General features: G+C 37.7%; 1 protein-coding gene across 2 annotated transcripts in view; it reads right to left on the reverse strand.

The window, feature by feature from the left end:
• The window catches only part of LOC145999438 (glycine receptor subunit beta-type 4-like), a 258162-nt gene that overhangs the window by 178765 nt on the left and 52797 nt on the right, over window positions 1-26600 (reverse strand). For both annotated transcript variants that reach the window (XM_083136400.1, XM_083136399.1), the window contains exons 2-3: window positions 14775-14956; window positions 11100-11197 (exon numbers count right to left, since the gene is read on the reverse strand). In XM_083136400.1, coding sequence (XP_082992526.1) covers window positions 11100-11197; window positions 14775-14818 — 142 coding nt within the window. In that variant the 5' untranslated portion in view covers window positions 14819-14956. The remainder of the gene's footprint in view (window positions 1-11099; window positions 11198-14774; window positions 14957-26600) is intronic.

Consider the following 26600-nt stretch of genomic DNA (forward strand, 5'->3'; position numbering starts at 1 on the left):
TTCCGGGTTCGATACTTGGTAGAGGCAAATAGTTCAATAGTTCGGATCCCTTTTAAACTGTATGCTCAGTCTCGATTATCCTATTTGTGCATAGAGTGGACTTAAAACAACAACAATTCTCTCTCTTTCTCTTGCTCTCTCTGACACGCATACACACGCACGCACGCACAAACACACCCCTTCCCTCTCCGTGCGTGCATGTGCTCCCTACTATAAATAACTGAGTTAAAATGCTTACTGTTTTCATTACTAATTTCTCATATGAGTATTTGACTGAGCAGAGAAATGGGCTAAGACAATTTCACGGTGGGCCAGAGCCCATCTTCGCCCACCGAGTGGCTACGTCTCTGAGTATGTTGGGGGAAATATGTATTCAGTTGAAACTCTGAGGAGAATCCAGCCAGCAGTTTTTAACATAACGTCCTCTCCTGCATGCAAATATATGTAGATCCTGTTTTCACAGCTACTTCCTGAGGGATTTAGGAAACTTCTCTGCATAAAGCATATGTAAACGAAGATTCAGTGGTGCTGTGGTTAGCGCAGGTAAGAATTAAACATCACATTGCGTTTGATCCTTGACACATTTAATAAGTTAAATGTTAATTCTCGTCTTCAAGACCACCTTAGAATTGTAGGAACATAATAAGCGAAAGGAACTGTGTTGTAGCTGTGCTTAGGCACGTATCGTGATATAATCATCAATATTTTTCACAGTTTCCAATCTATTTTTGTTCTTCTTCTTTTCTCTTTCTTACCTCCTTTATCGTTCTATTTTTTATAAATTCCTCCCTCTCTATCCCTAGTTGTTTATTTCCATTTTTCTCTATTTTACTCTTGTCTCTATTACATTCATTCCGTCTCTTACATGTTCTATCTCTCTCTTCCTCTTTATTTTCTATTCTCTCTCTCTCTCTCTCTCTCTCTCTCTCTCTCTCTGTCACTAACTATCCCCCTCTCTCTCTAGCTTTCCATCTTCCCTGTCTTTAATTTTATTTCTCTACCGTCGCCCTCAGTGGTGTAATGGTTAGCATGCATAGCATCTCTCTCTCTCTCTCTCTCTAGGATGCCAGGAGTTCCAGGTTCGAATCCTTACCTGGGCATGGGTGTTATTTGTGAGCGTCCCTTCATCAATTTCATCATATCATCACTCATCCTCATCTTCACGATTTGTCAAGAGTGGCAAGCCAAATCAATATATCTCTTCCCCCTGTATGCGGATGATACAAACTTTCAGGGATGATGGAGAAGGGCACATGTATCAATTTGAGATAAGGAACCCTGATCCGGAAACCACTTAGTCGAAAGTTATAAGCGAGGATCGGTGTACGAAGATGTAATACTTCTATTACCTGCACAAGTTTCACAAGCTGCTACATTCACAATAGTTGTTCCAAGTGGCTTCCCCAGCTTCGCTGCAGGCATGACATCGTCGCACAAAGTCCTGGCGTACCCGTTGGAACAGCCCCGGAAAGGATCTCCTGGCAAGAATTCTCGCTGCCTGTGACATTGTTCGAACGACCCCGGTGTTGTTCCAACGGGTACGCCAGGACTTTGTGCTGGACTCATTGCTGTTCTATAGACAGTTCCTTACGGAAGTTAAGCCCTAACTCTCGGTACTAGTACCTAATCTATTGCCAGTTATATTTGAACATACTCTTGTACAGGTCGCCTAGGAATGCCCGAAGAAAACTCATGTCTTGCGCATGCTTCTCAGTCCTGTCTCTGCTATTGGTTCTGCAGAAAACATTTGAGTGGGGACAGGGTTTTTTGCAAGAGTAGTTAGGAAGTTTTTTATGTAGTATTTTAACATACGCCACCCGTTACATTTTCCCGCTCTGACATTCTCAAGCTCACAGCCTCTCAATTGTAACTCTGTTAATACATAAACAATTTTAAAGGAAATTCAGTCAATGTATTGTAAATACTTAAAGTACAGGATGGCACAAAAGTCAACTGACTTATGGGTAAACTTGTGTATTACAAAATAACCTGAAAGCACACACCGCAAGTTTAAGGAAATAGCATTTGCCAAAATGAACCCCTCCCCAATTCGAAAATACAGGCAGCTTGATTACTTCATTTTTGCGAGCAGATTGTTTCCAATCTTCACTTCGATTAACGTGTTGGTTGATTTAAGGTCGGACTTTTCCAGCAATGGTACGGCTCTGTGGTTCATCCCTTCTACAAAAATAATACCTTGGGGATGGAGGCAGCCGGAGCGTGATACATTGATTGATTGAATTTGTAAATTTGGATGCGTCAGCAGTTGCTCCTGTCACATTATACGGGGTCCGCCCCTTACGATAACTAAAATACAACTAACATAATTGCAATGTCGGATTCACATTTCTTTACATTGGTGATAAGTGGAGGCTGTGAAGAGGCAGTCAGCACCCATTAGGACAAATCAAACGACAAATCACACAGTCCTATACTGGCCGTAGTCTAGACGCCAGAGCCTGGTTAGTGTGCCAAATGCATTCCAGGGTGTACTAGGTGGAAGTAAGGTTGTCGACAATTGGGTGTACTACTTGAAAGTGAGGTTGACAATTGGGTGTACTTCGTGAAAGTGAGGTTGACAATTGGGTGTACTGCGTGGAAGTGAGGTTGACAATTGGGTGTACTTCGTGAAAGTGAGGTTGACAATTGGGTGTACTGCGTGGAAGTGAGGTTAAAAATTGGGTGTACTATGTGAAAGTGAGGTTGACAATTGGGTGTACTGCGTGGAAGTGAGGTTAAAAATTGGGTGTACTATGTGAAAGTTATTTTGACAATTGTGTGTAGTACGTGGAAGTGAGGTTGACAATTGGGTGTACTAAGTGGAAGTGAGGTTGAGAATTGGGTGTCCTACGTGAAAGTGAGGTTAAAAATTGGGTGTACTACGTGAAAGTGAGGTTGACAATTGGGTGTACTACGTGGAAGCGAGGTTGACAATTGGGTGTACTATGTGGAAGTGAGGTTGACAATTGTGTGTAGTACGTGTAAGTGAGGTTGACAATTGGGTGTAGTACGTGTAAGTGAGGTTGACAATTGGGTATACTAAGTGGAAGTGAGGTTGACAATTGGGTGTACTACGTGGAAGTGAGGTTAAAAATTGGGTGTACTACGTGAAAGTGAGGTTGACAATTGGGTGTAGTACGTGGAAGTGAGGTTGACGATTGGGTGTACTAAATGGAAGTGAGGTTGACAATTGGGTGTCCTACGTGAAACTGAGGTTGGCAATTGGGTTTATTAAGTGGAAGTGAAGTTGACAATTGGGTGTCCTACGTAAAAGTGAGGTTGACAATTGGGTGTACTTCGAGGAAGTGAGGTTGACAATTAGGTGTACTTTGTGGAAGTGAGGTTGACAATTGGGTGTAGTACGTTGAAGTGAGGTTGACAATTGGGTGTACTACGTGGAAAGGCTCGTCTTACATCCCCCTGGAGCGTGGTGTTAACCACATTCCCTTCGCAAATAGCCAAGATTATGTGTGTTTTCGACCGTAGCCTCCCCAACCCTGTATGCCTTCAGGAGATGTTTTTTCGCCTGAGTGTGCTGCGACCAGTGGTTCTATTTCCAATAATTCCATAATTCTCGCATCTAGCTTAACGGAATGGACACTTGACACATAAAATCCCAACTGAATTAAAAGCGTACTTGATGATTTAGGTCCTCGTATATATTGCTGCTCTTAAAGCCCTACACCACTCTGATTCAAGCGCCTTATGGATCTCTTCGTGCAGAATACACTACTCTTATAGGAAGAGGATCAAATTACAAAAATAATTACAAAATTCCCGTGGATTTCTTTTAATACCATCTCCGTCCATATATACGAGGAGCGCATCTGTCACGTTCAGATATCCATCACCACACTGTCTCTTCCAATTTCATCTCGAAATGATGGCGGTTGATGAGTTTTCCATTCACGGTTGGCCATGCGTTAATCTTGTAATGAATTTCTGGAATCCAATTTCAGTTTTATCAAAAAAGCCTTCGCAGGACAATTATCGCTATATTTAAACATTGGGAATGCTTTGAAAGAAATGAGATTTCACTAGTACACGGACAAGTTGTGTGCTTGCTTCTCTGAAAATCAAACAATGTACACTGGAAAGGTTACTTATGCCAGAAATTCTGTGTATTTGTGTAATTCAATACATTGGAATCAAATTTGATGTCAGGTACGAATTCATTAAAATTTAATTGAAAATCAGAATGTTACACCTTCCCTCCTCAAATAGCACAACAAGCACTTTTTAACATTGACCTTTGACCCTGAAACACTTTTGAACACAATATGAATCGTTGGAATTACAAACTTGAATAGCAAAAACATCCCCGCGCCGATTTAATTTTCTGTTTACATATTTGTAGTACTATCCTTTACTGACTATGTGGAAAAATTTCATTGTTGTTCGTTCATTGAAGGAACGCTTTGTGTCACGTTGATAGTAAGGTATCCGGTTAAAGTGCTCTTTGTCACTTCAAATTCTTTACGTGACAAAGTCTCTCCGGCATTCTCAAACCCGAAAGTTTGCTACCAATGCAACACAAGCCTTCCATATATCGCTATCCCGGAGACAATCAGTTAATCTTTGACAATCTTTGCCAATTTCCTTTAGGTCTATCTTAATATCATAATTCAACCTTTGTCGTTGATTTTCTACACACACACAAGACACACACACACACACACACACACACACCCACACACACACACACACATCTGATCTCCTCTGTACGACGCTTTGACTCTATTGTTGGAGTGCCGAGTTGCTTATTTTTTCCATTTTTCTATCTGTATCACTTTTCCTTCCATCATTTGGCCCGTTATTGAATTTTCTACTTTCTGTCAGTTTTGTTTATTTATTCTCTTCTCGATCTTTTCCTTTACTACGTTTTCTTTCCTTTTCCAAATTTTATGTTCTTTATTCTTTCTCACTCCCAACCATTTATTCATTCTCTCTCTGTTGTATTTTGTTTCTCTTTTTAATCTTGGTTCTTTCTATTGCCTTATCTCGCTTAATTACTGCTGCTTTCAGCTTAACTCTGTAGCCTCTTGTACTTTTCTTTCTCTCTCTCTCTCTTTTCTCATTGTAGGTTCTTTAATTTCTCTTTCTTTCTCTATGTGTCTCATATATTATTTTATCTCTCTCTCGCTCTTTCTTTTGCGCGTTATGGTCTATATTTGTCTCTCTCTTGGCTGTCGTTTGCTTTTTATTTCTCTGCCTATCTCTTTCTTTTATGTTCCTGTCCCCTTCTCTTCTTTTGCCTCCTTCACTTTCTCATCTCTATCTTTCTCTCTCTATCTAGCTCTTTTCTACTCTTACTGCGGCCGGTCCTCATGCTGGCAAGGGAAGTGGCGAGCGAGGAAGCGACCAATCCAGCAGGATAAGAAACGCAGCAGCCTGTAGAACGAGGAGCACGTAGTACTTCCTCTCGCCGCGTCGTAACTCTCGGCGCCACCGCTGTTATCTAGTAGGCGTAATCCTCGCTCCCCACCTTCCTTGCCAGCATGAGGACCGGCCGCCGTAAGACTAGACAAGACCTGAAGTTCTGTTAATTATTATTTATATTCTTACCTGGCTTTATTTCTGTTCTACTTTCTGTTGCTGCTCTTATATCTTCTCACTTTCTAAAAACTACTTTTACGAAACATGATATCGCACAATTTTTAATTTGGGCATGTCACACTTCAAAGCACAATCTATTGGTTTTTACCTAAATTTAGAAAATTCTTCAGCATTCGACCATATAATATTGGACAACAACTGCTAATAATTATTTCAAACCTGATTCAATAAACTAGATTGTGCACACAATTTCTTGCTACACTGAGTAATCAAACAAATATTGTGTTAGTTATTGCAAATAATAACCATATCATGTAAATTTAATCATTATACATTTCTTGTGATAAATATGATAAACATGTGCAGTTTGGTAATTTATATATGTATATATATATATACGCAATTTACCAACGCACACACAGCATACATGAAAGCACTTACACCATACTAAGTCAATGCTTTTTAAAAATTTAAAATTTGAGGTATCCCCCAGTCGCCGAATTGGGAATATGCACACATCTATCTTTTTATACAATTCTTATTTATTTTTAAATTTTTAAATTATACAGAGATTCTCATTCTCTCTCTTTTGTGACCACACATTTCTCTCCTTTATTACGTGTGCCACGCATGGAGCTTATTCACCGCAAATGTAGTCAGAATTTGTTTCAGTATTTACAGTATCAGCACTTTGATTGATTGATTTGCTTTATTTTACTTCGATTTTTGTGCCACTTTTGGCTAATTTGCGAAGATGGGGATGAGTGATGATATGATGAAATTGATGAATGGACGGACAGTCACAAACATCCATGCCCAGGTCGGGATTCGAACCCGGGATTTCCTGGCGTCGTAACGCGATGTGCTAACCACTCCGCCACGGGGGTCGGCATTTTAGCACATTGAAGTTCAACTTCAGTTGTATCGCGTTCGCTCCAAGACAGTGCCGGATCTACAAATCTTGTGCCCCCGCAAAATATTACCATCGGCACCCCTTTATCTTCCTACCTTCACACACACACACATTATATATATATAGGTATATATATGTGAATATTTTACACATACATAATGTGTGTGTGTGTGTGTGTGTGTGTGTGTGTGTGTGTGTGTAATTCTTGATCTCATGTTCACAAAGTTACATACAAGGGTCTACAGGGTGATTCAAAAGTCCCTTCACACCCCCTATGAAAAATAAAGGAGTTAGGCTGGGTATCGTAACGAACCTTAAAGTTCGTGGGATCTTAAGAGTATCTAGCAGGTAAACCAGTTAATCGATGGGGTGATGTAAACTACTCATCATTCATCCTCTTGATGAGACCACTCGTCATTAGCATGACGAGTTATCGCTTGGCATGCGAAAGGTACAAATTACACAAAGGAATTACACTACTGAAAAGACAATGGACACTCGTTGTGTTTTGTGAACCGTTGAACCTGTATCATGGCTGGGTGTAGGATAATTACCTGTCTAACTGAAGTCTCTTAGCTGAATGAAAATAGCGAAGTCCTCTGTAAGCTTGTCTCCTATTTGTTGAACAGAGCGTTGTAGTACTCCTCACCTACTGACTTGTTGACCACCTTCACTCTCTCCACTCAATCTCCAAAGTCAGTCACCTCCCAGCTTGTCTCACCTCTATATTCCCTGGCCATCGAGCTCTTCCTCAATGCCGAATCGCCGAATCGTGTTTTTAATATAATTGCTACCATGCAAACCGCTGACACCATAACCAGAAGTGTTACCTGTTCCTGAAAGCTCAGGAGGTTTGCATGGCACAACACAACGCATTGTAAACATGCCTAAGAGGCTTGAGACAGCTGAGAAAAACAAGTGAATGCCCTGGTCAACATGAAGCGTTCAGAGAGACTTAATAAAATAAACATACAATCTTAGGGATTGATACGGTATAATTGATCATGATAGAAAGAGGTTAGGCTTAGGGGGACCTCGGTGGGGGAGGGTAAAGGTGACCGGAGCGTGGTGCTGATCACATCACTTCCAAGATGTCCGACATCGAAAATATGTTAAGCCATACCCCCATTTACCCTAAATGTCCCTTCATGGCACGGTGCTATATGCACAGGGAACTTCAACTTTAACTATACGAGTATATATTGTATTCGTTTCTGTACCCAATAATAATTACGTATTATTTTTTACATACGCGAGCCCTCTACCATACTATACGTATGGCTGAGGGCTCCCTGAAGGCTTACTTGTCTCCGCCCCCCTCCTCCCGCACTGTGGGTTTTGCGGCTTGTAGATCCGGCACTGGCTGACTACAAGGTGTCCGTTATAGTCACAAATCTAAATTCAATTTTCACTTGTGAAACTCGCACTCAGAATGAATATGTCGCAAAAGTCAGCCCGTGATACGTACGAACTGGACGAGAAACAAACATTCATACAGTACAATATCAACCTAAAGCGTTTGTTTATACACTTCAATCCACGACGAATCGACATCAGAAATGAATATGCGTGTTGGCAGTTTTAAGATAAATAAACGTGCTACGTCCCCGGCTAGGAGTATGAGAACTCTTCTACACCCAGGGTTTGTTGGGTTTAAGTAACAGTCGTAATATCACATAATTAACGCTTTATTAAGAGTAATAGCACAGATTGTAATAGCTTAAACTAGAAACTAGTTAACACCGCACGTGACTCAACACGTTTAAAAGACACTTCAACGGAGATTCATTAAAGTCACCTTTCATTTTTTGATAACTTCACAGAAAGCAAGAAAAAATCTCTAGCTTTTCCCATCGTTACCAACTCGCTTATTTTTGATGAGTTGCCAACCTTGCACAGAAAATTAACCTACCTAAATGTAGGATATCACTAGATGTCTTCTATGACCCTACAGGCCCTCCTATACGTGCGATAACACTAGAATTCTTCTTTGACCATACAGGCCGTGTTATACAAATACAGAATAACATTGATTCAAACGAACATGTACATAAATTATACAAAGAAATAATAATCTTTTGCTACGACATAACTTGGCTCGTTGCAAACGGATAAACATGTGACATTTTGCATGTAACATTTTAAATAATATGATCAATCAATCCAAATAATTGTTAAAGGGGCAAACAATTAATGATATAATTTTAATTCTCCTATGAGAAAAGCAAAGTTTACTTTATCAGCACTTATTTGAATTACTATTTTAATTGTAGACGCTATTGTTGTGTTTCTCATGACGTATGATTGACAAGGAGCTCTAGTTCGTGAACGACGGGTGGGGTGAAGAGTGCAGAATGCTGTCGGTACACAACTCAAACGTGCACGAGAGAGAAAGTTAAATGAGCGAGTATATTGTTGGCAATTGCGTAGCTACTTGTGCGTTCGGCTCCAATAAATAAGTGCCAATTTTAAAAATTTACTGCCGGTAAATTTTTGGCATCTTAATGTACTACCGGTCGGTCCAATTCGTTCTCTGTATGCCTCACAAAAAACAGATGAAATCATCAAACGTGTAAAGGATCATGAACAAGTGGCATGTTGCGGATTTGAGCCAATGGCTACAACAAAACTTCCCAAAGTATAGCTACATGCAAGAGAGTTCCTAAATTACATTGAGATGGCGTTGCATGACCAGCATTTGATATTCTCATATCACTCTTTCTCCTGTATATACTAAGGAAAACCCCAGAGTAGAAAAGACAGTAACAAATATTTGATAAATAAGTTTGTATAAATAGCACTTAACGGAACTCTGCTTTTGAAAATTCTAATGGTAACAGTTTCATACATCGGAGACAAATTTCTTCAATTTTACACAAGAAACTACTTACGGAAATCAGTTTCTCCAAGGTTTACAACGTTCGTCGAGGAATTTTCTTTCATCGTGGAATATATTAAACCGGGAAATCATGTATTTTTCAAGAGAAATATCTCACCAACGCACAATTGCCATTGCTTTCATTTGCTTGCACTACGTGAACCAAATGTTGCGAACGTTTGATGACGTAACTCCCTGTCAGTGTTTCAACCACCTTTTTGTTTTTACTATGCTTGCCTAACGTAACCAAACCTAACCTAACCTTGTCGGAAATGGTTCGTGGGGCTATCCGTGAATGGTTAGTGGGGCTATCCGTGAATGGTTCGTGGGGCTATTCGTGAATGGTTCGTGGGGCTATTCGTGAATGGTTTGTGGGGCTATTCGTGTATGGTTCCTGGGGTTATCCGTCAGCTACCCGGGCTATACGTCAGCTACCCGTGCATAATGTAAAATTTCCACCGGTGACAAACACGATAGTAGGTATTTTTAGGTGCAGAACGTTGAAACACTGCATACCCCCAAAATGAGTCAAGATGTGCCCGCCATATTGTGTGTTCCTGAAGCGAAGAATGAATAAATAAAAAGCACTCAGAATGTGAAAAATTGCGTTTGTTTTCATGTAAAAAGCATAATGGCACCTTGTAATATGTTCCGCAATACACAATTGGTAAGTACGAACCATGCGAAACAAAATATCCGATTTTAATGTGTCTCCGATCTATGAAACTGTTACCATTCTAATATTGTCTGTGTGTCTGTCAGGGAAAGGAAAGTTTCAAAATCATTAAAATACGATTATTGAAATTTGAATCTGGAATAACGACAATAGCTACAGCATAGCTCTGAATCTACATTTTGAATTGCAAAATACTATAATACAAGGCATAATAATTATGATCAGGAAACGGATTTGTAAGTAAATCCACATATTCATATGATTCTAAAATCTAAATTACTTTGTATTATCTTTGCGAATTGTGATATGTACGCTGGAAAAAATGCTACTTTTATTTTCCTAATTGTTACACATATGAGCTTTTAGCACATATTTTTATAATACTTTCAGTTAATTTCCATATATTCAAATTGTATACCTTCTTGTGTTAAACAGCAAAGATTTTTTTGTTCATCTGTACTCTCTGTTTACTTGAAATCTTGAGAACAGAAAATGCTTCTGTTTTACTAACATTCTTGTCAAAAACAGAGAATACAAGCTCAAACATTCGCGGTGGAATATATTGCATATTTTAAATACACTCCCATGACTTGAGGTGATATTGAAGGCCGTATCAGTCAATATTAAACTACAACAGGAAGGGATAACAGGAAGAGATTAACGTTACAGCTCTAAGAAGAAATATCCGTAATCCATTGTTTTGTTAACAAAAAATAAATCATATTTTGTATTTGAAATTTGCATTACAATTAATGTCTTGTAAGCCGAATGAATTTTAATGAAAATTGTCATATTTTTATAACTGTAAGTCCTTATTTAATTTCATATTTTTATTAAAATAACTAAATTTATACGATTTGCATATTTAACACTTTTTTTTTGGTACATGTAAATCAGTTCTCTGATTTTGACTGATCAAAGTTTGTAGAGAAAAAATGAAATTTTTGGGTTGAGCAAATTGTTAATCTAGAATTTTATTAATACGGTAAGGGTACACACAGATTTTTTTATTAAAAATAAAGGGTTTTTGGAATTGTGACCACATGCAGTAGGATGATTTCGAACACCCCACCTACCTTCCGTATTTGGCGGTTTCTCGCTGTTATATTCGTCCGGCAAAGTGAAAAGGTCATATACTGTCTGTGACCTTCGACCCACTACGTCAACTATCAGACTAGAACAGAATAAAGAGATAGAAATAGAGAAAGAAGAATAAAGGATAAAATGCAAGATAATGAATAGAACTAATACAAAAGAAAAGCAAGATAAATATAAGAAAACAGAAATGCAAATCAAACTGAAGGAAAAACATAATTACATAATTGAAAATAAATAATTGGAATTAAATTTTAAAAAGTAAGTTTTGATCAAGGTATGATATTATCATTATAAATGGAGGCAAAGGGTAGGATAATAATAAGAGGCGCTAAAAAGTGAGAAGAAATAAAGATAAAACGAAATAGAGTAATAATATTAGTAGGCTGATCAAAATATTCCAAACACCATGTCCAACATTAGGCTTAATCGTTAGTAAGTATTAATTGCCTTACTATACTATTACACATTATGACAGATCATAAGTTCTCAACTTATGACAAACACGCTGTATAAATTATAACTCAGAGAGGGATGTAAAGGAAAAGCCATATTGGCCATCACGCTGTACAAATTATTACTTTGCCAGCATTGTAAAGAAATGCTATATTGGCAATCACGCTGTGTAAAAAAGAGAAAGTGCAGTGTGACGATATTCTGTGTCTTATCTAATGGAAACCGTGGTTGTAAGTATACCGCGTTTGTTACAACCTGACCCGGTTCCCGCGCTAGCTGTTCGCTGTCTTTTCTCCGCGCTGGGGAAAGTCAAAGCCAGGCAGCCAATTAAAATACGCAACGTCGCAACAGCGTCTACGTAAGCGCCTCTCTTCTGGCTTCCAATCGCTCCTCGCTGCCCAGCAGACGATTTTTTCCTCGTTTCTCATTGGCACCGAAACTGTCGAGCGATCGCTAGCGCGGGAAAGGGGACAGGTTCTAACAAACGCGGTATAGTTTGAAGCATGACAATCTGATTGTTTTCCAATTAATTTCAAGCATGTTTGCATGTGATACATAATAAAAAAAAACTTGAATAACTAACTTCAGACTCTTGTTTCTGGACATTTCCATGAGTTGGCGTAGGTTATTTTAAACCTGAAAGGTAAAGATAAAAGTAAGGAAGTCTGTCCCCTGCTATTCTCCAACTGTAAGCAGTGTTACGGGGATGAATGGGGTTCCGAACATTTAATTCGCATGAATTCTTCATTGATTGAAATCGGAAAATTTAACCTCATGAAAGATGGAGAAATCTACAAACAGCACATATTTCGGAATTCACCCTGACATAGATTCGTTTTATTTTCTGCAGTTTAGAACGTTTCAAAATTGTCCATACTACTTTCGAACACACTGTATATTTGACGGGAAAACAGTACAAGGTTTCATGGTTTAACTTGTTATACGTTTTTATATTAGAAAATTAATTTTTCTGTAGAATTGCCCTTAATGCACAGGCATTTTTTTAACAAGAAAAATGTGAGGGATCAATGCATACATATTATTTGTTGTTGTAATGATTCAGTTTGCTCATTCTGACAATTTTCAAGTTATGATTCCTCTTATCTGCTAATGGATGTGATACCACAGACAATAATAATAAAATTATTATTATTATTATTATTATTATTATTATTGTCGCATTAGAAGAGACGTACCTATGCGATAACAATTGAAACGTTAGAAGTCTGTATGTAACGCGTTTATTTAAAATATAAAAGTACATACAGGGTGGCCCAAAAAATATTCGGTTACAATTTTTTGGGGGGCCACCCTGTACAACCAAAGATGTTTTTATTGGTATAGTACGTTCTGATCAGGACAGGATATAAAATTAAAATTTACTTGCTTCCATCAAACAGTGTCATTATACCATAACATTTGTTACATCTGTACAGTATGTTCACCTATACAGACAACCAAGATAAAGGATATCAACCGATTAGTTCAAATCTGGCCTAGCTTCTTAAAACGTTTCAAATAACCTATTTTTTAACCATTTTACGCATAAAGTTATTTTGAAGTTAAACATAGGCCTATTTTTAAAATAAATCTTTAACTGTACTTTGAAATTATCGGACAATAGGAGCACCTAAAAAGTTGTTAAGCTTATTGCTTGCAATAATATGAGGTAGAATTAAAGAATTTGCCTTCTGAATGTTTGTGTGTATATACAGTAAAACCTCGTTAGTCCGGATTATTGGGGGGTAAGTTAACCGGTTTAACGGAAGTCCGGATTAACTGAAATAACCTAACAGAACAGTAGAAAGTGCATTAAAACTCCTTTTATAGCAACAAACCACGTTTATTATGGTGTATTTAAAGGGCATAGGCTTAAATACACTATACAGTACAGTACAAAGTCTGCGGGAAACAGAATTTCATCAGTGGTTGACTGCCTTTTCTTTGGGAAGTTCTCTTGATGACTTCTAGCCACATTTAAAACTTTGTATTCTTCTTCTTATTTTTTTTGTTTTGCCTGTACAGATTAAGCGAAATCCGGCTTTTCGGGGTCCGAATTAACGAGGATTTACTGTAATACATTATGATAAAATCCAATATGGTTGATTACTTCAATGTAGCGAATTTTGGAGGAGTGAGAAACTTCGAGAATTGTCAGAATATGTGTAGGAACATATAGGTTTCATTTAGTTATGAAATATGTCTATATGCTCTGAATTCCTCTATAGTTTTGAACAGAACCTTTTAACTTCCAGACATATTTTTTTCAGAATTCTGTGTTGTGTCTTCTTTAAAATCATATGTATTAAATAATTGCTTTATTTATTAGATTTCGTAGCGTTGAAACGTATAATTACTAAGACTAGTTGCTCATCTTGCTGTTTTATACACGCTGTGAATGGAAGTTTCGCAGTGTTATATACGAGGGAACCCTGTATATACGTATATAATGATCTATGTTTTAACCTTACACTCATACTTTCAAATTGGCCTCCGTGGCAGAGTGGTTAGCACACAGCACCACGACGCCGGAGGTCCCTGTTTTAAATCACGACCTGTGCGTGGGTGTATTTTGTATGTCCCTTCATCAATTTCCTCATATCATTATTCATTCTCATTGTTGCGATTAGCCAAAAGAGGCAGAAATGGGAAGTATAATAAACCAAATCAATCAATCATCCCCGATGGCGAAGTGGTACGTTGCCTGGTAATGAAGAGGTCAAGGGTTCGTTACCCGACGGAGGTAAAGGGTGTTCCAATAAAAGCGACGGATTTAGTATGTTAAGAAAATACTGTATCTTTACAAAATGGCAAATATTTTTACTCATTACAACGGGTTCCGATTTAAGAATGAAAGATTTTTTTTTTGCACTCGCAATAACACTGTCATGCACAAAAATGATGTACTCAACACACCGGCTAGATTGAGAGCGCCGTGTTCTAATGTCTGCTGTCGAACCTGTTTCCTCAAACTTCTTGATCAACTTGCGAACTTACTCTCACTAGGTGCACATTCACGTCCAAGGATTGCACAAAACTTCCTTAAAGTCTCTGCATAACACTCGTCATTTTTGTAATGAGTTTTCACTACTCTTGACAGGTGTGCCCTATGCCCAAAAAAGCCATACATTCTATGTAAACAGACAAGCATTCATTAATTTATAGTTTCAAAATATTTACAAACCAGAAACTGTACATACCATAATAGCAAGGCACTCCACGTCAGCGGGTTCATAATCCACATCTTGCTTCAGGATCCCTCCTTGAGCGCAAGGCCAATAATCAGTGAATATTTCTTGCAGACTATCGTAGAAACCCTGGACTGTAACCAAATCCCGATTTTTTCCTGAGGAGTAATCCCAATAGCATCTTAATGTCCTTGCTGCAAGCACAGAATGGTAATAAATTATGTGATTATTATAAATAACAATGCGGTGAGCAAAGCATCAAACAGAATGCAGTATTTGAATACAGACACATGCAATAGAAAAAGTATACGTACAGGGTGACGCATAATGTACCTACCAATATCATTTGGCAACCCTGTCGGAACGGTGGTGCGCATGCGTAGAAGTTTCCCATGCGACGATGGTCTAATGAGGGTTGCCCGTGCCAGAGCGTCACAACATGACACCATGAGCCAGAGAATAGAGAGCCAATGGCAATGTTAAGAAACCGGTGGAGGCGTCCTGGTGCTTCTCAGTGTTGCCACATGAAGGGAAATTTCCCTTTTGTGGGGAAATTCGGAGCGAAATTTTAGCCAAATTGGAAAAGGGAATTTCGATTAAAAATACCACAATTTCAGGGACATTTTAAGACATTTGACTACATTATTACAGTATATGTTAAGTTCCAATTTCATATTCACATTTTCATTTTTTCTGTTCTTCTTTTCTGCTCCCTTGAATATAGCCTATATCTATTTATATTTCTGTTAAGTATCGCTTTTCTGCACCTTCTGATAATAGTAACGATGAGGATTAACGATTGCATGGATTCCTTACCAGGATCCAAACCTGGGAAGCGATGAAAGTGACATGTATGTGAAAAATTTAACATTTTTTTATTCACACGGACATGGACCAACGGAAATACTACTGCTTCCACCACCACCACTAATAATAATAATAATACAACTTCTGCTACTACCACTACTAATACTTATTATTATTATTGTAAGATTTGCTTAGGTGAAGGGAAAAATTGGTCCAAAAAGAGAAATTGTGCCCTCATATGTGGCAACACTGGTGCTTCTGAGTACACTATCAGCTGCATATCCTGAATGGGATCTGTTCGGATGAACGCCTCCACGGGAACGATTCGTGTCTGAACCGGTTAACGTTCCATGGCAGACTGATTTGCCAGACTTCAATCTGCCTAAGCTGCCCGCCCGAATCGAAAATGTCTCCCTACGTACACCCAGAAAATACATAAAACTAAGTACAAAACTAAATGCTCTTTCAACCTGTATTCTGTGTATGGTATTTAGGAATATATTAAATATGTCTGCCCATAGAAAATGTTCTTCTCCCACCCTACCCCCGCCGACTTATCATCTTAATTCTTTTTTGACGCCGCTAGTGCTGTAATGTAATTTACATATTCAATTATTTTGATATTCCTTTTTTAACTACCGTTCCCGTTTCTAAATAACTATTTTTCTTCTAAACTAAAACCACTTCCAGTAACCTTGTTCCATTCATTAACCAAGCAGGTAAATGAACATTTTTGATCTTCATAGATCATTTGCACTTTTATATCGAATCGACAAATTTTATATCGATAACTTATCGATACAGGTTATTTTTTCACATCATATATCTAATATTTAAATCATTGGACTGTATTTACTGATCGGCCGTGGAAGACGAACCTGTCTCTACTGGAAAAGTAGAAACGCGTAAGGGGAAGTACAGGGTGTATGAGAAGTAATACACACCCAAACATTTATTTCTCCTAAATTCTTGAAATAGCACCCGCATATTTATTCTCGCGTATAATAAATTGTTTGCAGTGGCGTTAATAATACCCCCGAACCCCCACCATCTACCGGGGGGGGGGGGGAATTACAGTAAGAATAATGAATTAAGAAAATTTTATTTTCGGCGTTAAGATCCACTTTCAACCAAACATATTATATTGTAATATGCAAACAGAAAATGTTAATAACTAGAAAAGTAGAAAGTGATTTACTAGATTAGAAGAAAAGGTTTAAGGAAAAAAACAAAGAACACAAAATGTGCAGACTTCACTTGAACACATGCATGACATTACAGTGCCTGGAAAAATCATAAAGCTGTTCAAACGCTGTTGCCACAAGGACAGTATTAAGTGGTGCGATATCATTAAAATAAAATTAGATGTAATGGTAACAATATCCGCCTGGCTCTCATAGGACATCGAGAAGATGAACGAACGTAAAAAGTACTTGTTAGCCACTTCTTAAAACTCATGTATTTTCATGATTAATTTTCTTACAGTTTACCTGCTGTTTTAACCTTTCGTAACAAGTTTTTATTTACATTGATTCAAATTACATGTATCTATTTTCATATACCTAATATAAGTGTAGGCGTGAATTAATATTTTAGAAAGGAAAGTTTTTTTTTAACGAGTAGGGCCACATAACTGAAAGTTTCGGGGTGGGGGAGGCCCAGAGCGTTAGTTACGCTAATGATTGTTTGCCATTCGTTATTCTAAAGTTCGAACTTTATATGCATTTTGCATGCATTTGCTTAAACGGACTGGTACTTAGGAAGCCTAATTCGGTACAGAGTTTACCGTAACCTGGATTCACCTGGTAGAAGAAATGTAGTCATATCTTATCATGAGAAAATCAATTCAAATCTTTCGTGAATAAATACACATTAAATTAATTAACAATGAAATCTTTTGACAATATTTTTTACTCTTGTTTCTAGAAAGTTACCGTTCTTTTTTCTTTTGAACAATAGTTTCACTGATAATCAAAGATAAATATTATTTGATCATCAAAGATTGTGGATCTGTCCTGCCATCTATTGTGTGAATTGTGAAGCTTCAGGAGACCCTGTAGATTCCTTTGTCTCCAAAGGTTGCGAGACAGAAGTGTGGTTCGGTCAACAATGCTGATTGTTAGGGAAATTCAATGCGAGTTTCCCACGACACAATCCACCTGAGAGTCATGAATCGCCGACAGGCACTGATCGAGCTGCCTGCTTCCGGGTAATAGTTCCTAGTTCCCAAACTCTGCTGGTCGACAGTCAACTGTTCTGCCGTGATAATGTATGGAGATTGCCCCGGCGATAATTTTAACATGGTAAGCTTGGCTGACAAGCCTTTCGGGAGGGCTTTGCTGTTTCCGCAACCAGATCTGTTGATGGGAGTTGGACTGTCCTGAGAATTTTAAGGAGAGAGTTCATTGGCCTCTTCATTGCAACAATTCAACCATTTTTATCGTGAAGGAAGGAGGCGCTGGTCGCTAAAAGGGGGCTGTAGTGTAGTTTTTAGTCTGTTGTACGAAACATACACATGTACATGTAAAATAGTGTCTGATCCATAGAGGGGGGAAATAAAGTAGGGGCAAAGAACATTGGTGCCATGGAAGTTTGAATTATTCTATTACAGTGATTTTCGGCTTGTCGCCAATGTTCCATACCCATTAATGCAATAAAACTGAAATGAGGGTTTTTCTTTCTACGATTGAAATTGCATTAAGGCTCTTGCCCCCCCCCCCTAATCAGACACTAGAGAGGAAAAAGAAATGGCAAGAAAAGAAAAGCAAATAAAACCACGTGTATGTGTGTGTGTGTGTGTGTGTGTGTGAGAGAGAGAGAGAGAGAGGGAGAAATGAAAGATAAAGGCAGTAATACAGTGAGAGATAAAAACACAAATAAAAGTAAACAGATATAACAAAGAAAGAAAACAAACTTGAGAAAAACTGAGAGAGAAAGAGAAAGTGTGGAAAAGAGCAAAGAAATAAGAGAGAAAAGTAAAATAAACGACTTGAAAAGAGAGAGAGATTGAGAGAGTGTGTGTGTGTGTGTGGGTGAGAGTGAAAAAAGAAAAAGAGAGAGGGGGATAAAAGAAGGTGAAGAGAATGAGAGAGAGAGAGAGAGAATAATAGAAAAATGAGAGAAAACGACAGGGAATAGATAGTGTAACGAACCCGTCTCGTCACAAATTGTACGAGTCGCACCTCTATTTTTATGACCTTTCTAAGAATCTAAGAAATTGAGAATTGTATAAATTTAAAAAAATGAGTTCCACCTCTATTTTAGAAAATTTACTTTAGGAATATACTTTTATTTGTTTATTTCTTCTCCACCCGTTTTCACTAGCATCGCAGACCCTATATAAAGGCAAACGCTTGGCTGGCGAGTTAGTTAGACTCCGCCTGCGGGCGAGACAAGGTGTGTTCCGCTACTTCGAGAGACCAAGCACCGCAAAGGAGACACTCCACCCTATCCAGCAACAGACCAACAGTAGTAAGGGCTCCATTTTCGGATGAGAGAAGCTGAGCTCCGTCTCCGGACGAGAGATAAGAGGTTGGACTCTGTCCACTGGTCAGAGAATCCGCTCCACTTTCGGGTGAGAGATAGCCTCGCTTCATCTTCGGATGAGAGAAGTGAACTTGGCGCTGCCAAGAACACATTCCACCCTCGGGTGAGAGAAGTGACTAATCAGCTTTCCTTTTACTTCCTCCAACGGCGAGGTAGAAATTTATGTTCTAATAGGAATATTATTTTAGGAGATAGATTAGTAATGGGTTTAATATGTAAACGTAGGGTCCCTTTGTATCAAGGTAAATTGAGTACGGACTAAGTTTATCCATTGTATTTCTGTGTCTAAAGTCCTGTTACCTTAATTTAAACTCATAACCTCTGTGTATTAGTCTAAGTTTTATTTCTGAACTTTGTAGTTGAATAAATTTTATATGTTAAAGTCAATCCTGTGCATCGCTCTGGTCAAGCCTTTGGCTACCTTTTTTAACTGACAACATACACCCGAACCCTGAGAGCAATTTAGAGTCTCATGACACCGCTGGAGGAAAAGGTTAGCATTATGGGTAAAACTGAAACTAGTCTTATCTCTGTGGAGGGCGACGATGACTCTTGCATACTGCTATGCAGATTTGACTGAATTATAGTAAATATTATGGAATCGGTTTGCAGAGAGGCCCGTGCTAAGCTGACGTTGGTCTACGAGATAGAACATTACAATAGTAATGATTGAAATGATCAATATCATAATCAATCTATCTCAACCATGCTGGTTATTCGACGTATAATACTAGAATCCTATATCATTCCCAGGGAACGGATTTATATGTAGTATAATTTATATATAGTATTTTTTAATAATATAAGACACTACACAAGAAGAGACATTTAAAACCACGATTGGTAAAGAAAGTCTTCATGAATTAAGTAATGGTAATGGTATAAGATTGATTACTTTTGCAACCTCAAAGAATTTAATTGTGAAAAGTACCACTTTTAAACATAAAGATATCCATAAATATACCTGGTCTTCTCCAGATGGTAAAACTCATAATCAGATAGATCATATTCTCATTGATAAGAGAAGGCATACTAGTATAATTAACGTTCGTACACATAGAGGTGCTGACTGTGCCAGTGACAATTATTTAGTAATTGCTAAATTAAGAGAAAGACTCTCAGTGATAAATCATAAGCAACAAAATCTAAAAGTTCTAAAATTTGATACAGGAAAGTTTGCTGATGAAAGAATTAAGAAAGATTACCAAATGTAACTGTCAACTAGATTTGATGTTTTGCAGGATTTAAATGATGATGAAACTATAAATGAAACAGACGTAAATAAGAATTGGGAGCACATATGTAATGCAATAGAATCAGCAGCTAAAGAAAGTATAGGATACCATAAACCAAGAAATAGTAAGCCATGGTTTGATAATAAATGCCAAAATCTAATAGAAATAAAAAATCAGGCTAGACTTAAGCCAAGCGTCAGGTTAACCTTGCAGCAGGTTTTCGCATATGTAGATCCAAACGTGCGCGCAAGAATATAGTTCCACTGAGACGGGTTCTATTCCGACACAACTGCATACTTGCAAGAAAACAGTTATTTAATTTGTAAAATACAGACAAAATAATACATCCATTAGCAGGTGTGGACTTGATCGGTTGCAATCACTGTGCAGACGAACTTGGATCCGCAGATTCGCCAACTGGAGTTTGTATTGAGCTGAGGAATCCCTGAAGCCCACAATAATATGTGTTAATTATTGCATTAACACAATAAATTCAAATTTAAGCAAAGTTATTAGGGAACTACACTCTTTTGGGGGAAATGTGACTTGTTTGCCCCCCTGGGAAAAATACTCTCATGTTTCGAAGATATTTCGCATTTATATTAAGTAATGACACATTTTTTTAAATAATTTATGCGCCGAAAGTACTTCTAAAATGTTATGTTTCAGGAGACAAAAAGAAACACAAATATATTCCGCTTGACATGCATGCGGGTTTTGATGTGTTGTGCGGTTGGCAATACTGTGGATTTTCTCAGTGTCTGCGATGTAAGCAGCTCGGCGGTTGAGGCAAGACTGGCACGGAAGATTCCTTGCTCAGTTCCCGCGCGGATTGATACATAAAACCTGCTGCAAACTTAGCCTGACGCGCGGCTTTAGGTGGTTAAATAACTCTGATGATACAAATCTAAGCAATTATAATAGCAATTATAATAGAATAAAGCGAGAAGTTAACCGCACGTTTAGAAGTAAAAAAGAGATTACTTGAAAAGTAAAATTAACGAAATTGAAACAAACAGCAAAAACAAAAATATCAGAGATTTATATAAAGGTGTAAATGAATTTAGCAAAGGTTGGCAACCTAAAGTAAACTTGATAAAGCAAAAAAACGGTGATATTTTGGCCGACCCAAGCGATATTTTAAATAGATGGAAGAACTACTTTAGTGATCTTTTAAATGTTCATGATGGAGATAAATCAGAAGTAAATGAAGTGCACACAGCTGAACCTTTAGTTCCAGAACCTAACTTGACTGAAGTTAAAGATGCTATTAATGGCTAAAGAATAACAAAGCACCTGGCATTGATTTAATACCTGCTGAGTTCATTCAATATGATGGAAATTCGTTAATATGCGAAATTCATAAATTAATTTGTTTAATATGGAATAAAGAAGAAATCCCTCAACAGTGGAAAGAATCCATAATTGTTCCTGTGTTTGAAAAAGTGATAAAATGAACTGCAATAATTAAACTGGAATTTCTCTACTCTCAACAATATATAAAATATTATCTAACATTCTTTTAGCAAGACTAACTCCATATGGTAATGAAATTTTAGGCCTCCCCCATGGCGCAGTGGTAGCGTCATTGCCTTGTAATCAAAGGGTCCCGGGTTCGATACCCGGTGGAGGCACAAGTGGTTCGGATTTTACTTTAAACTGTAGGTCCAGTCCCGATTAGCCTTACTGTGCATAAAGTGTACTTAAAACAGCAACTCAAACACAATGCTAATGAAATTATAGGTGATTATCAATGTGGATTTAAACGTAACAGATCAACTACATATCAAATTTTTCTCATCAAACAGACACTTGAGAAAAAGTGGGAATATAATCAAAGTGCCCATTAGCTTTTCATTGATTTGAAAAAAGCATATGATTCAGTCAAACGAGATAAACTATATAATATATTAGTAGAGTTTGGAATACCTAAGAAGCTTGTTAGTATGATAAAAATATGCACCAGTGAAACAGAAAGTAAAATTCGTGTGTGTATTAATGTGTCTGACAAATTTACAATTCATGATGGGTTAAAAAAAAGAAGATGCATTATCTTCATTGCTCTTTAATTTTGCCTTAGAATATGCTGTTAGTAAGGTAAAAGAAACTAAAGAAGGACTAAAATTAAATGGTGTGACTCAGTTGTTAGCATATGCAGATGATGTAGACTTATTAGGGGATGATATAAATACAATTAAGAATAATGCTAAAATATTTTTCAAAGCACATAAAGAGATAGGTTTGGAAGTTAGCAAAGAGAAAACTAAATATATGCTTACATGCCGAAACCAAGTGTCAGGTAATAATCTAACTAATAAAATCTAAATATTGATAACAACTCATTTGAATCAGTTTCAAAATTCAAATACTTAGGAGTAATATTAACAAATGAAAATTATATTAAAGAGGAAATAAAAAGTAGGCTTAATTCAGGAAATGCATGTTACTTTTCTCATCATAAACTTTTGTCTTCTCGTTTAATATCTAAGAAACTAAAAGTTAAAATATACAAAACCGTAATTTTGCCTGTAGTATTATATGGGTGTGAAACTTGGTCCCTTACATTGAAAGAGGAACACAAATTGAGAGTATTTGAAAATAAGATCCTTAGGAAAATCTTTGGACCTTAAAGGGATGAGGAGACAGGTGAGTGGAGAAGGTTACATAATTTAGAACTACATAATTTGTATTCATGTCCAGATTTTATTAGAATAATTAAATCAAGAAGACGTAGGTGGGCAGGCCATGTGGCACGAATGGGACAGGAAGGAGGAGTTTACAGGATTGATGTTGGGAAACCTGATGGTAAGAGACCTGTAGGAAGGCCAAGACGAAGATGGAGGGATAACGTTGAGATGGACCTAATTGAAATCGGTAGAGATGGAAAAGAGTATATAGATATTGGTCAGGATTGGGACAGATGGAAGGCCTGTGTTGCTGCAGCCATGAACCTTCGGGTTTAAGAAGGCTAGAGAGTTAGTTAGTAACTACACAAGTTTCATAAGAAAACACTTACATTGACATTAATTGTAAAACAATGATAAATGTGTGTCATTTTCTGTATCCAAAATGATGAATAATATAATTTTGTTGAAAGTGTTCGAACGTGAATTTTCTTGTGTTGTCTGCTGAGATGGATTTATAGTGACTAAAACTGCGTTGAATATCGCAAGAAGTAATGGGAGTGTATTGCACGTTAGTTACTTGCAAGAAATTCACCCCACTCTTTGAGTCACACGGAGACATGTAGTTATTGCGCGAGTATGAAGTATATGTTGAGAAATGTTCTAAAATATGGAAATAATAAAAAAGTAACTGAAATATGTAAAATATGAGCCAAAACCGTGTACAAATATTGAAAACAAAAACTGAATTTTTCGAGTCTACATGCCATGCTTGGCAAAGATAACACAAGAGATAACTGATTTCAGCTTCACACATAATTATGTTTTTACATATCCTTTCGTTGGTCATTACGTATTACTATTTATATCCTTTCATGTTATGCACAACGCTAATTCGCTGCGTATTTCCAATTGCATGCTTGTTAGGATGGAGAATGGTAGATTCACCTTCAAAGTGCCTATTGTTCCATGTTGGATCTTCAATCCAGTTTGGTTCGTGACTGTACAATGCACTGAGATTTCAACAAAAGTGAATGTTGCAGTTAGTTTTGCACGACCCGCACTGAGACAAAGGGTAATGTAACGACCAGATGAGGCAGTTGGAAGTCTCGCAAATTGCATGTTTCCCTCGGCACTCGTCGCGAACAATTGCGGTTGCAACGAAACAAGCAACCAGACGACTCCCGGCCTCCTTGCATCTAACTGCGACACGCCTCTTGTTACAATCCGGTACACTTGGTCACTCACCACTCCCAGAATAGCCTGAGGGAGAGCTTTGTTAGGATTCAGGAGGACACGTTGAGTCCTTTGGGGTCAAATCTACACGCATATGGCAAGGAAGGCTTCATGACACATATCCCTCACACCAAATGAGGTTTAATTGACAACAAACTGACAGTTTACTTCTGTTCACATTAACTGTAAGTTTGAAACCATTCTGAAGGTTTTTAAAGAGGAGAAAACTGACAATTGTTCTTTCAAACGGTTAATTCTTGTGCACAATTTCTCTAAGTTTGAAAGGTTTCTGCAGATAGAGGGAGAGAGGAAAAGAGAAGACTGACAATTGTTCATTCAGAGTTATTTTTGTGCATAATCTCTTTAGTTTTGAAAAAGATTTTGCCGAAAAAGAAGACTGACAATTGTTCATTGAAACAATCAAATTTTTATGCATAATCTAATGAGGGGAAGACTGACAATTGTTCATTGAAACAATCAAATGTTTGTGCATAATTTGATTAGGATAAGACTGACAATTGTTCATTCAAGCAGTTTATATTTTGTCACAATTTCTCTAATTTCGAAACGATCCTGCGGCAGAAATAAAGAGAAGACTGTAAAAGGTGCGTTTGCACATACACATGACATGGAGGCACATGGACTGATGTGGAGGTCGAGTTCCACATACGTATTCTTGATCTAGGTGGGATGATGTGATCAGCGTCACTCCCAGCCGCATTTACTCCCACAGGGTTGACCCCAGGTACCAATTTATACGAGGCTGGGTGGGCCACAGAGCCCAGCAGAATCATGGATCTGACTGGAAAATTTCGTGGTGCAGATCACCTGCCCCTGGATTCGAATCCGGGTCTTCCGCCTCGTAGCCAGATGCTCTACCAACTTTTTTAAAAATATATATTTATTTCCACATATCAGTATACACTTATCTCATAGTTTATAACTAAAGTTTGCATTTGCTTTCCCACAATAGTATTTTACAAGTTAACTTTCAGTAAGAACCCTTAGGAAGTTTGCAAATAAGATTTTTCTCGTGTTGTTAGCTAAGTTATAATATTCCTGCTTTATGTATATTAAGAAATTGTTCATGAAAATCCATATCTTTATATGTGCACACGAACCATATACAGTGTCCAAAATGGCTCTCACGAATTGCGCATCTGAAGTGGTGCAGATGTCTCACCGGACCAAAGATCGCCCCCTCCCACCAAGCACGAACTGCGCACTAAGCGGTAACAAATTCAAACACGTAACAATTAATGAAATTAAGAATAAGAATAAGAATAAGAATTTTATTTCAGATTTGGGCAAATTTGTCAGTAATCATATACCAAATCACATTTTAATATAGACATCCAAACATGTACTGAACAATTATATTTTAATATAGACATTAACAAATTTATTATGATTAAACCACTCATTTCTAGTTGACAAGATACCTTGTAAGATACGCATTTCACAAAACTCAAACGATCATTATTGTCATTTCTAAGCTGTGGTAATAGATTCTATTCGCAGTTTCTTTCTTGCAATTGTTCGCCATAGAATACCTTCCTTTCGATATGTATCCAAATCAGACACCATGGCTGCTCTGAATATTCACACTCCATCCTTTCGTCGTGATCAAGCTGACATGAAATTTTTATACAATATAATAAATGGCAAAATCAGAACAGATCTCCAAATCAGTAAATTCACACTTAGGGTACCCCAAAAGCAAACGCCAGCCTGCAACTCTTCCACAACCCAACCACTAGGCTATCCCTTCTACAACGCTCCTTGTTTTACAGGCTCCCAGAAATCTACAACAAACTCCCCCTGAATGTAGATATTTTCCTTCCAGAACGTAGTTTTTGTATATTACTGACCAAGAACATGTAAATCTATCCCATCTTGTTATTGTTTTTATGTTATGTTATTTTTTGTTTCTACTTTATGTTGCTTCAGTGTAAAATGGCCAAATAAGAATGTATCTGAAACTCTGAGTAAATAAATAAATAAATACCTGCTTTTGTTTTGTTTTTTTGTCAGTCGGTGGAACATTTCCTTTTCGCACACTATTAACACGGACGTAAGTGTCTGTCTGGGCTGACTTCAAGCTCCTCAAGACGTAATATATGTTCGGTTGCGGAGAATTGCACGAAGCATTGAATCTGGAGTGAAAGCTCTCGCATGCATTTGTCGTCCTCCACAGAGCTGCTGAATCGACTGCCCAAATCCGTGGTGGGAAAGTAGTGTTCTCGACTTGGTCAGTAGTGTAATTGGACCTACAACCAACGCACTTATAGCGTACAAATGATGAGCCCCCCTCAAGCAGATTTGCCTACACTTAAAACAAGCTCAACATGCCCATATGAGCTTTTTGCTCAAGTGTAGCACCCCGTGTA

The sequence above is a fragment of the Lepisma saccharinum genome, chromosome 15 (assembly GCF_977018435.1).
Source record: "Lepisma saccharinum chromosome 15, izLepSacc3.1, whole genome shotgun sequence".
Taxonomy (NCBI): Eukaryota; Metazoa; Arthropoda; class Insecta; order Zygentoma; family Lepismatidae; genus Lepisma; species Lepisma saccharinum.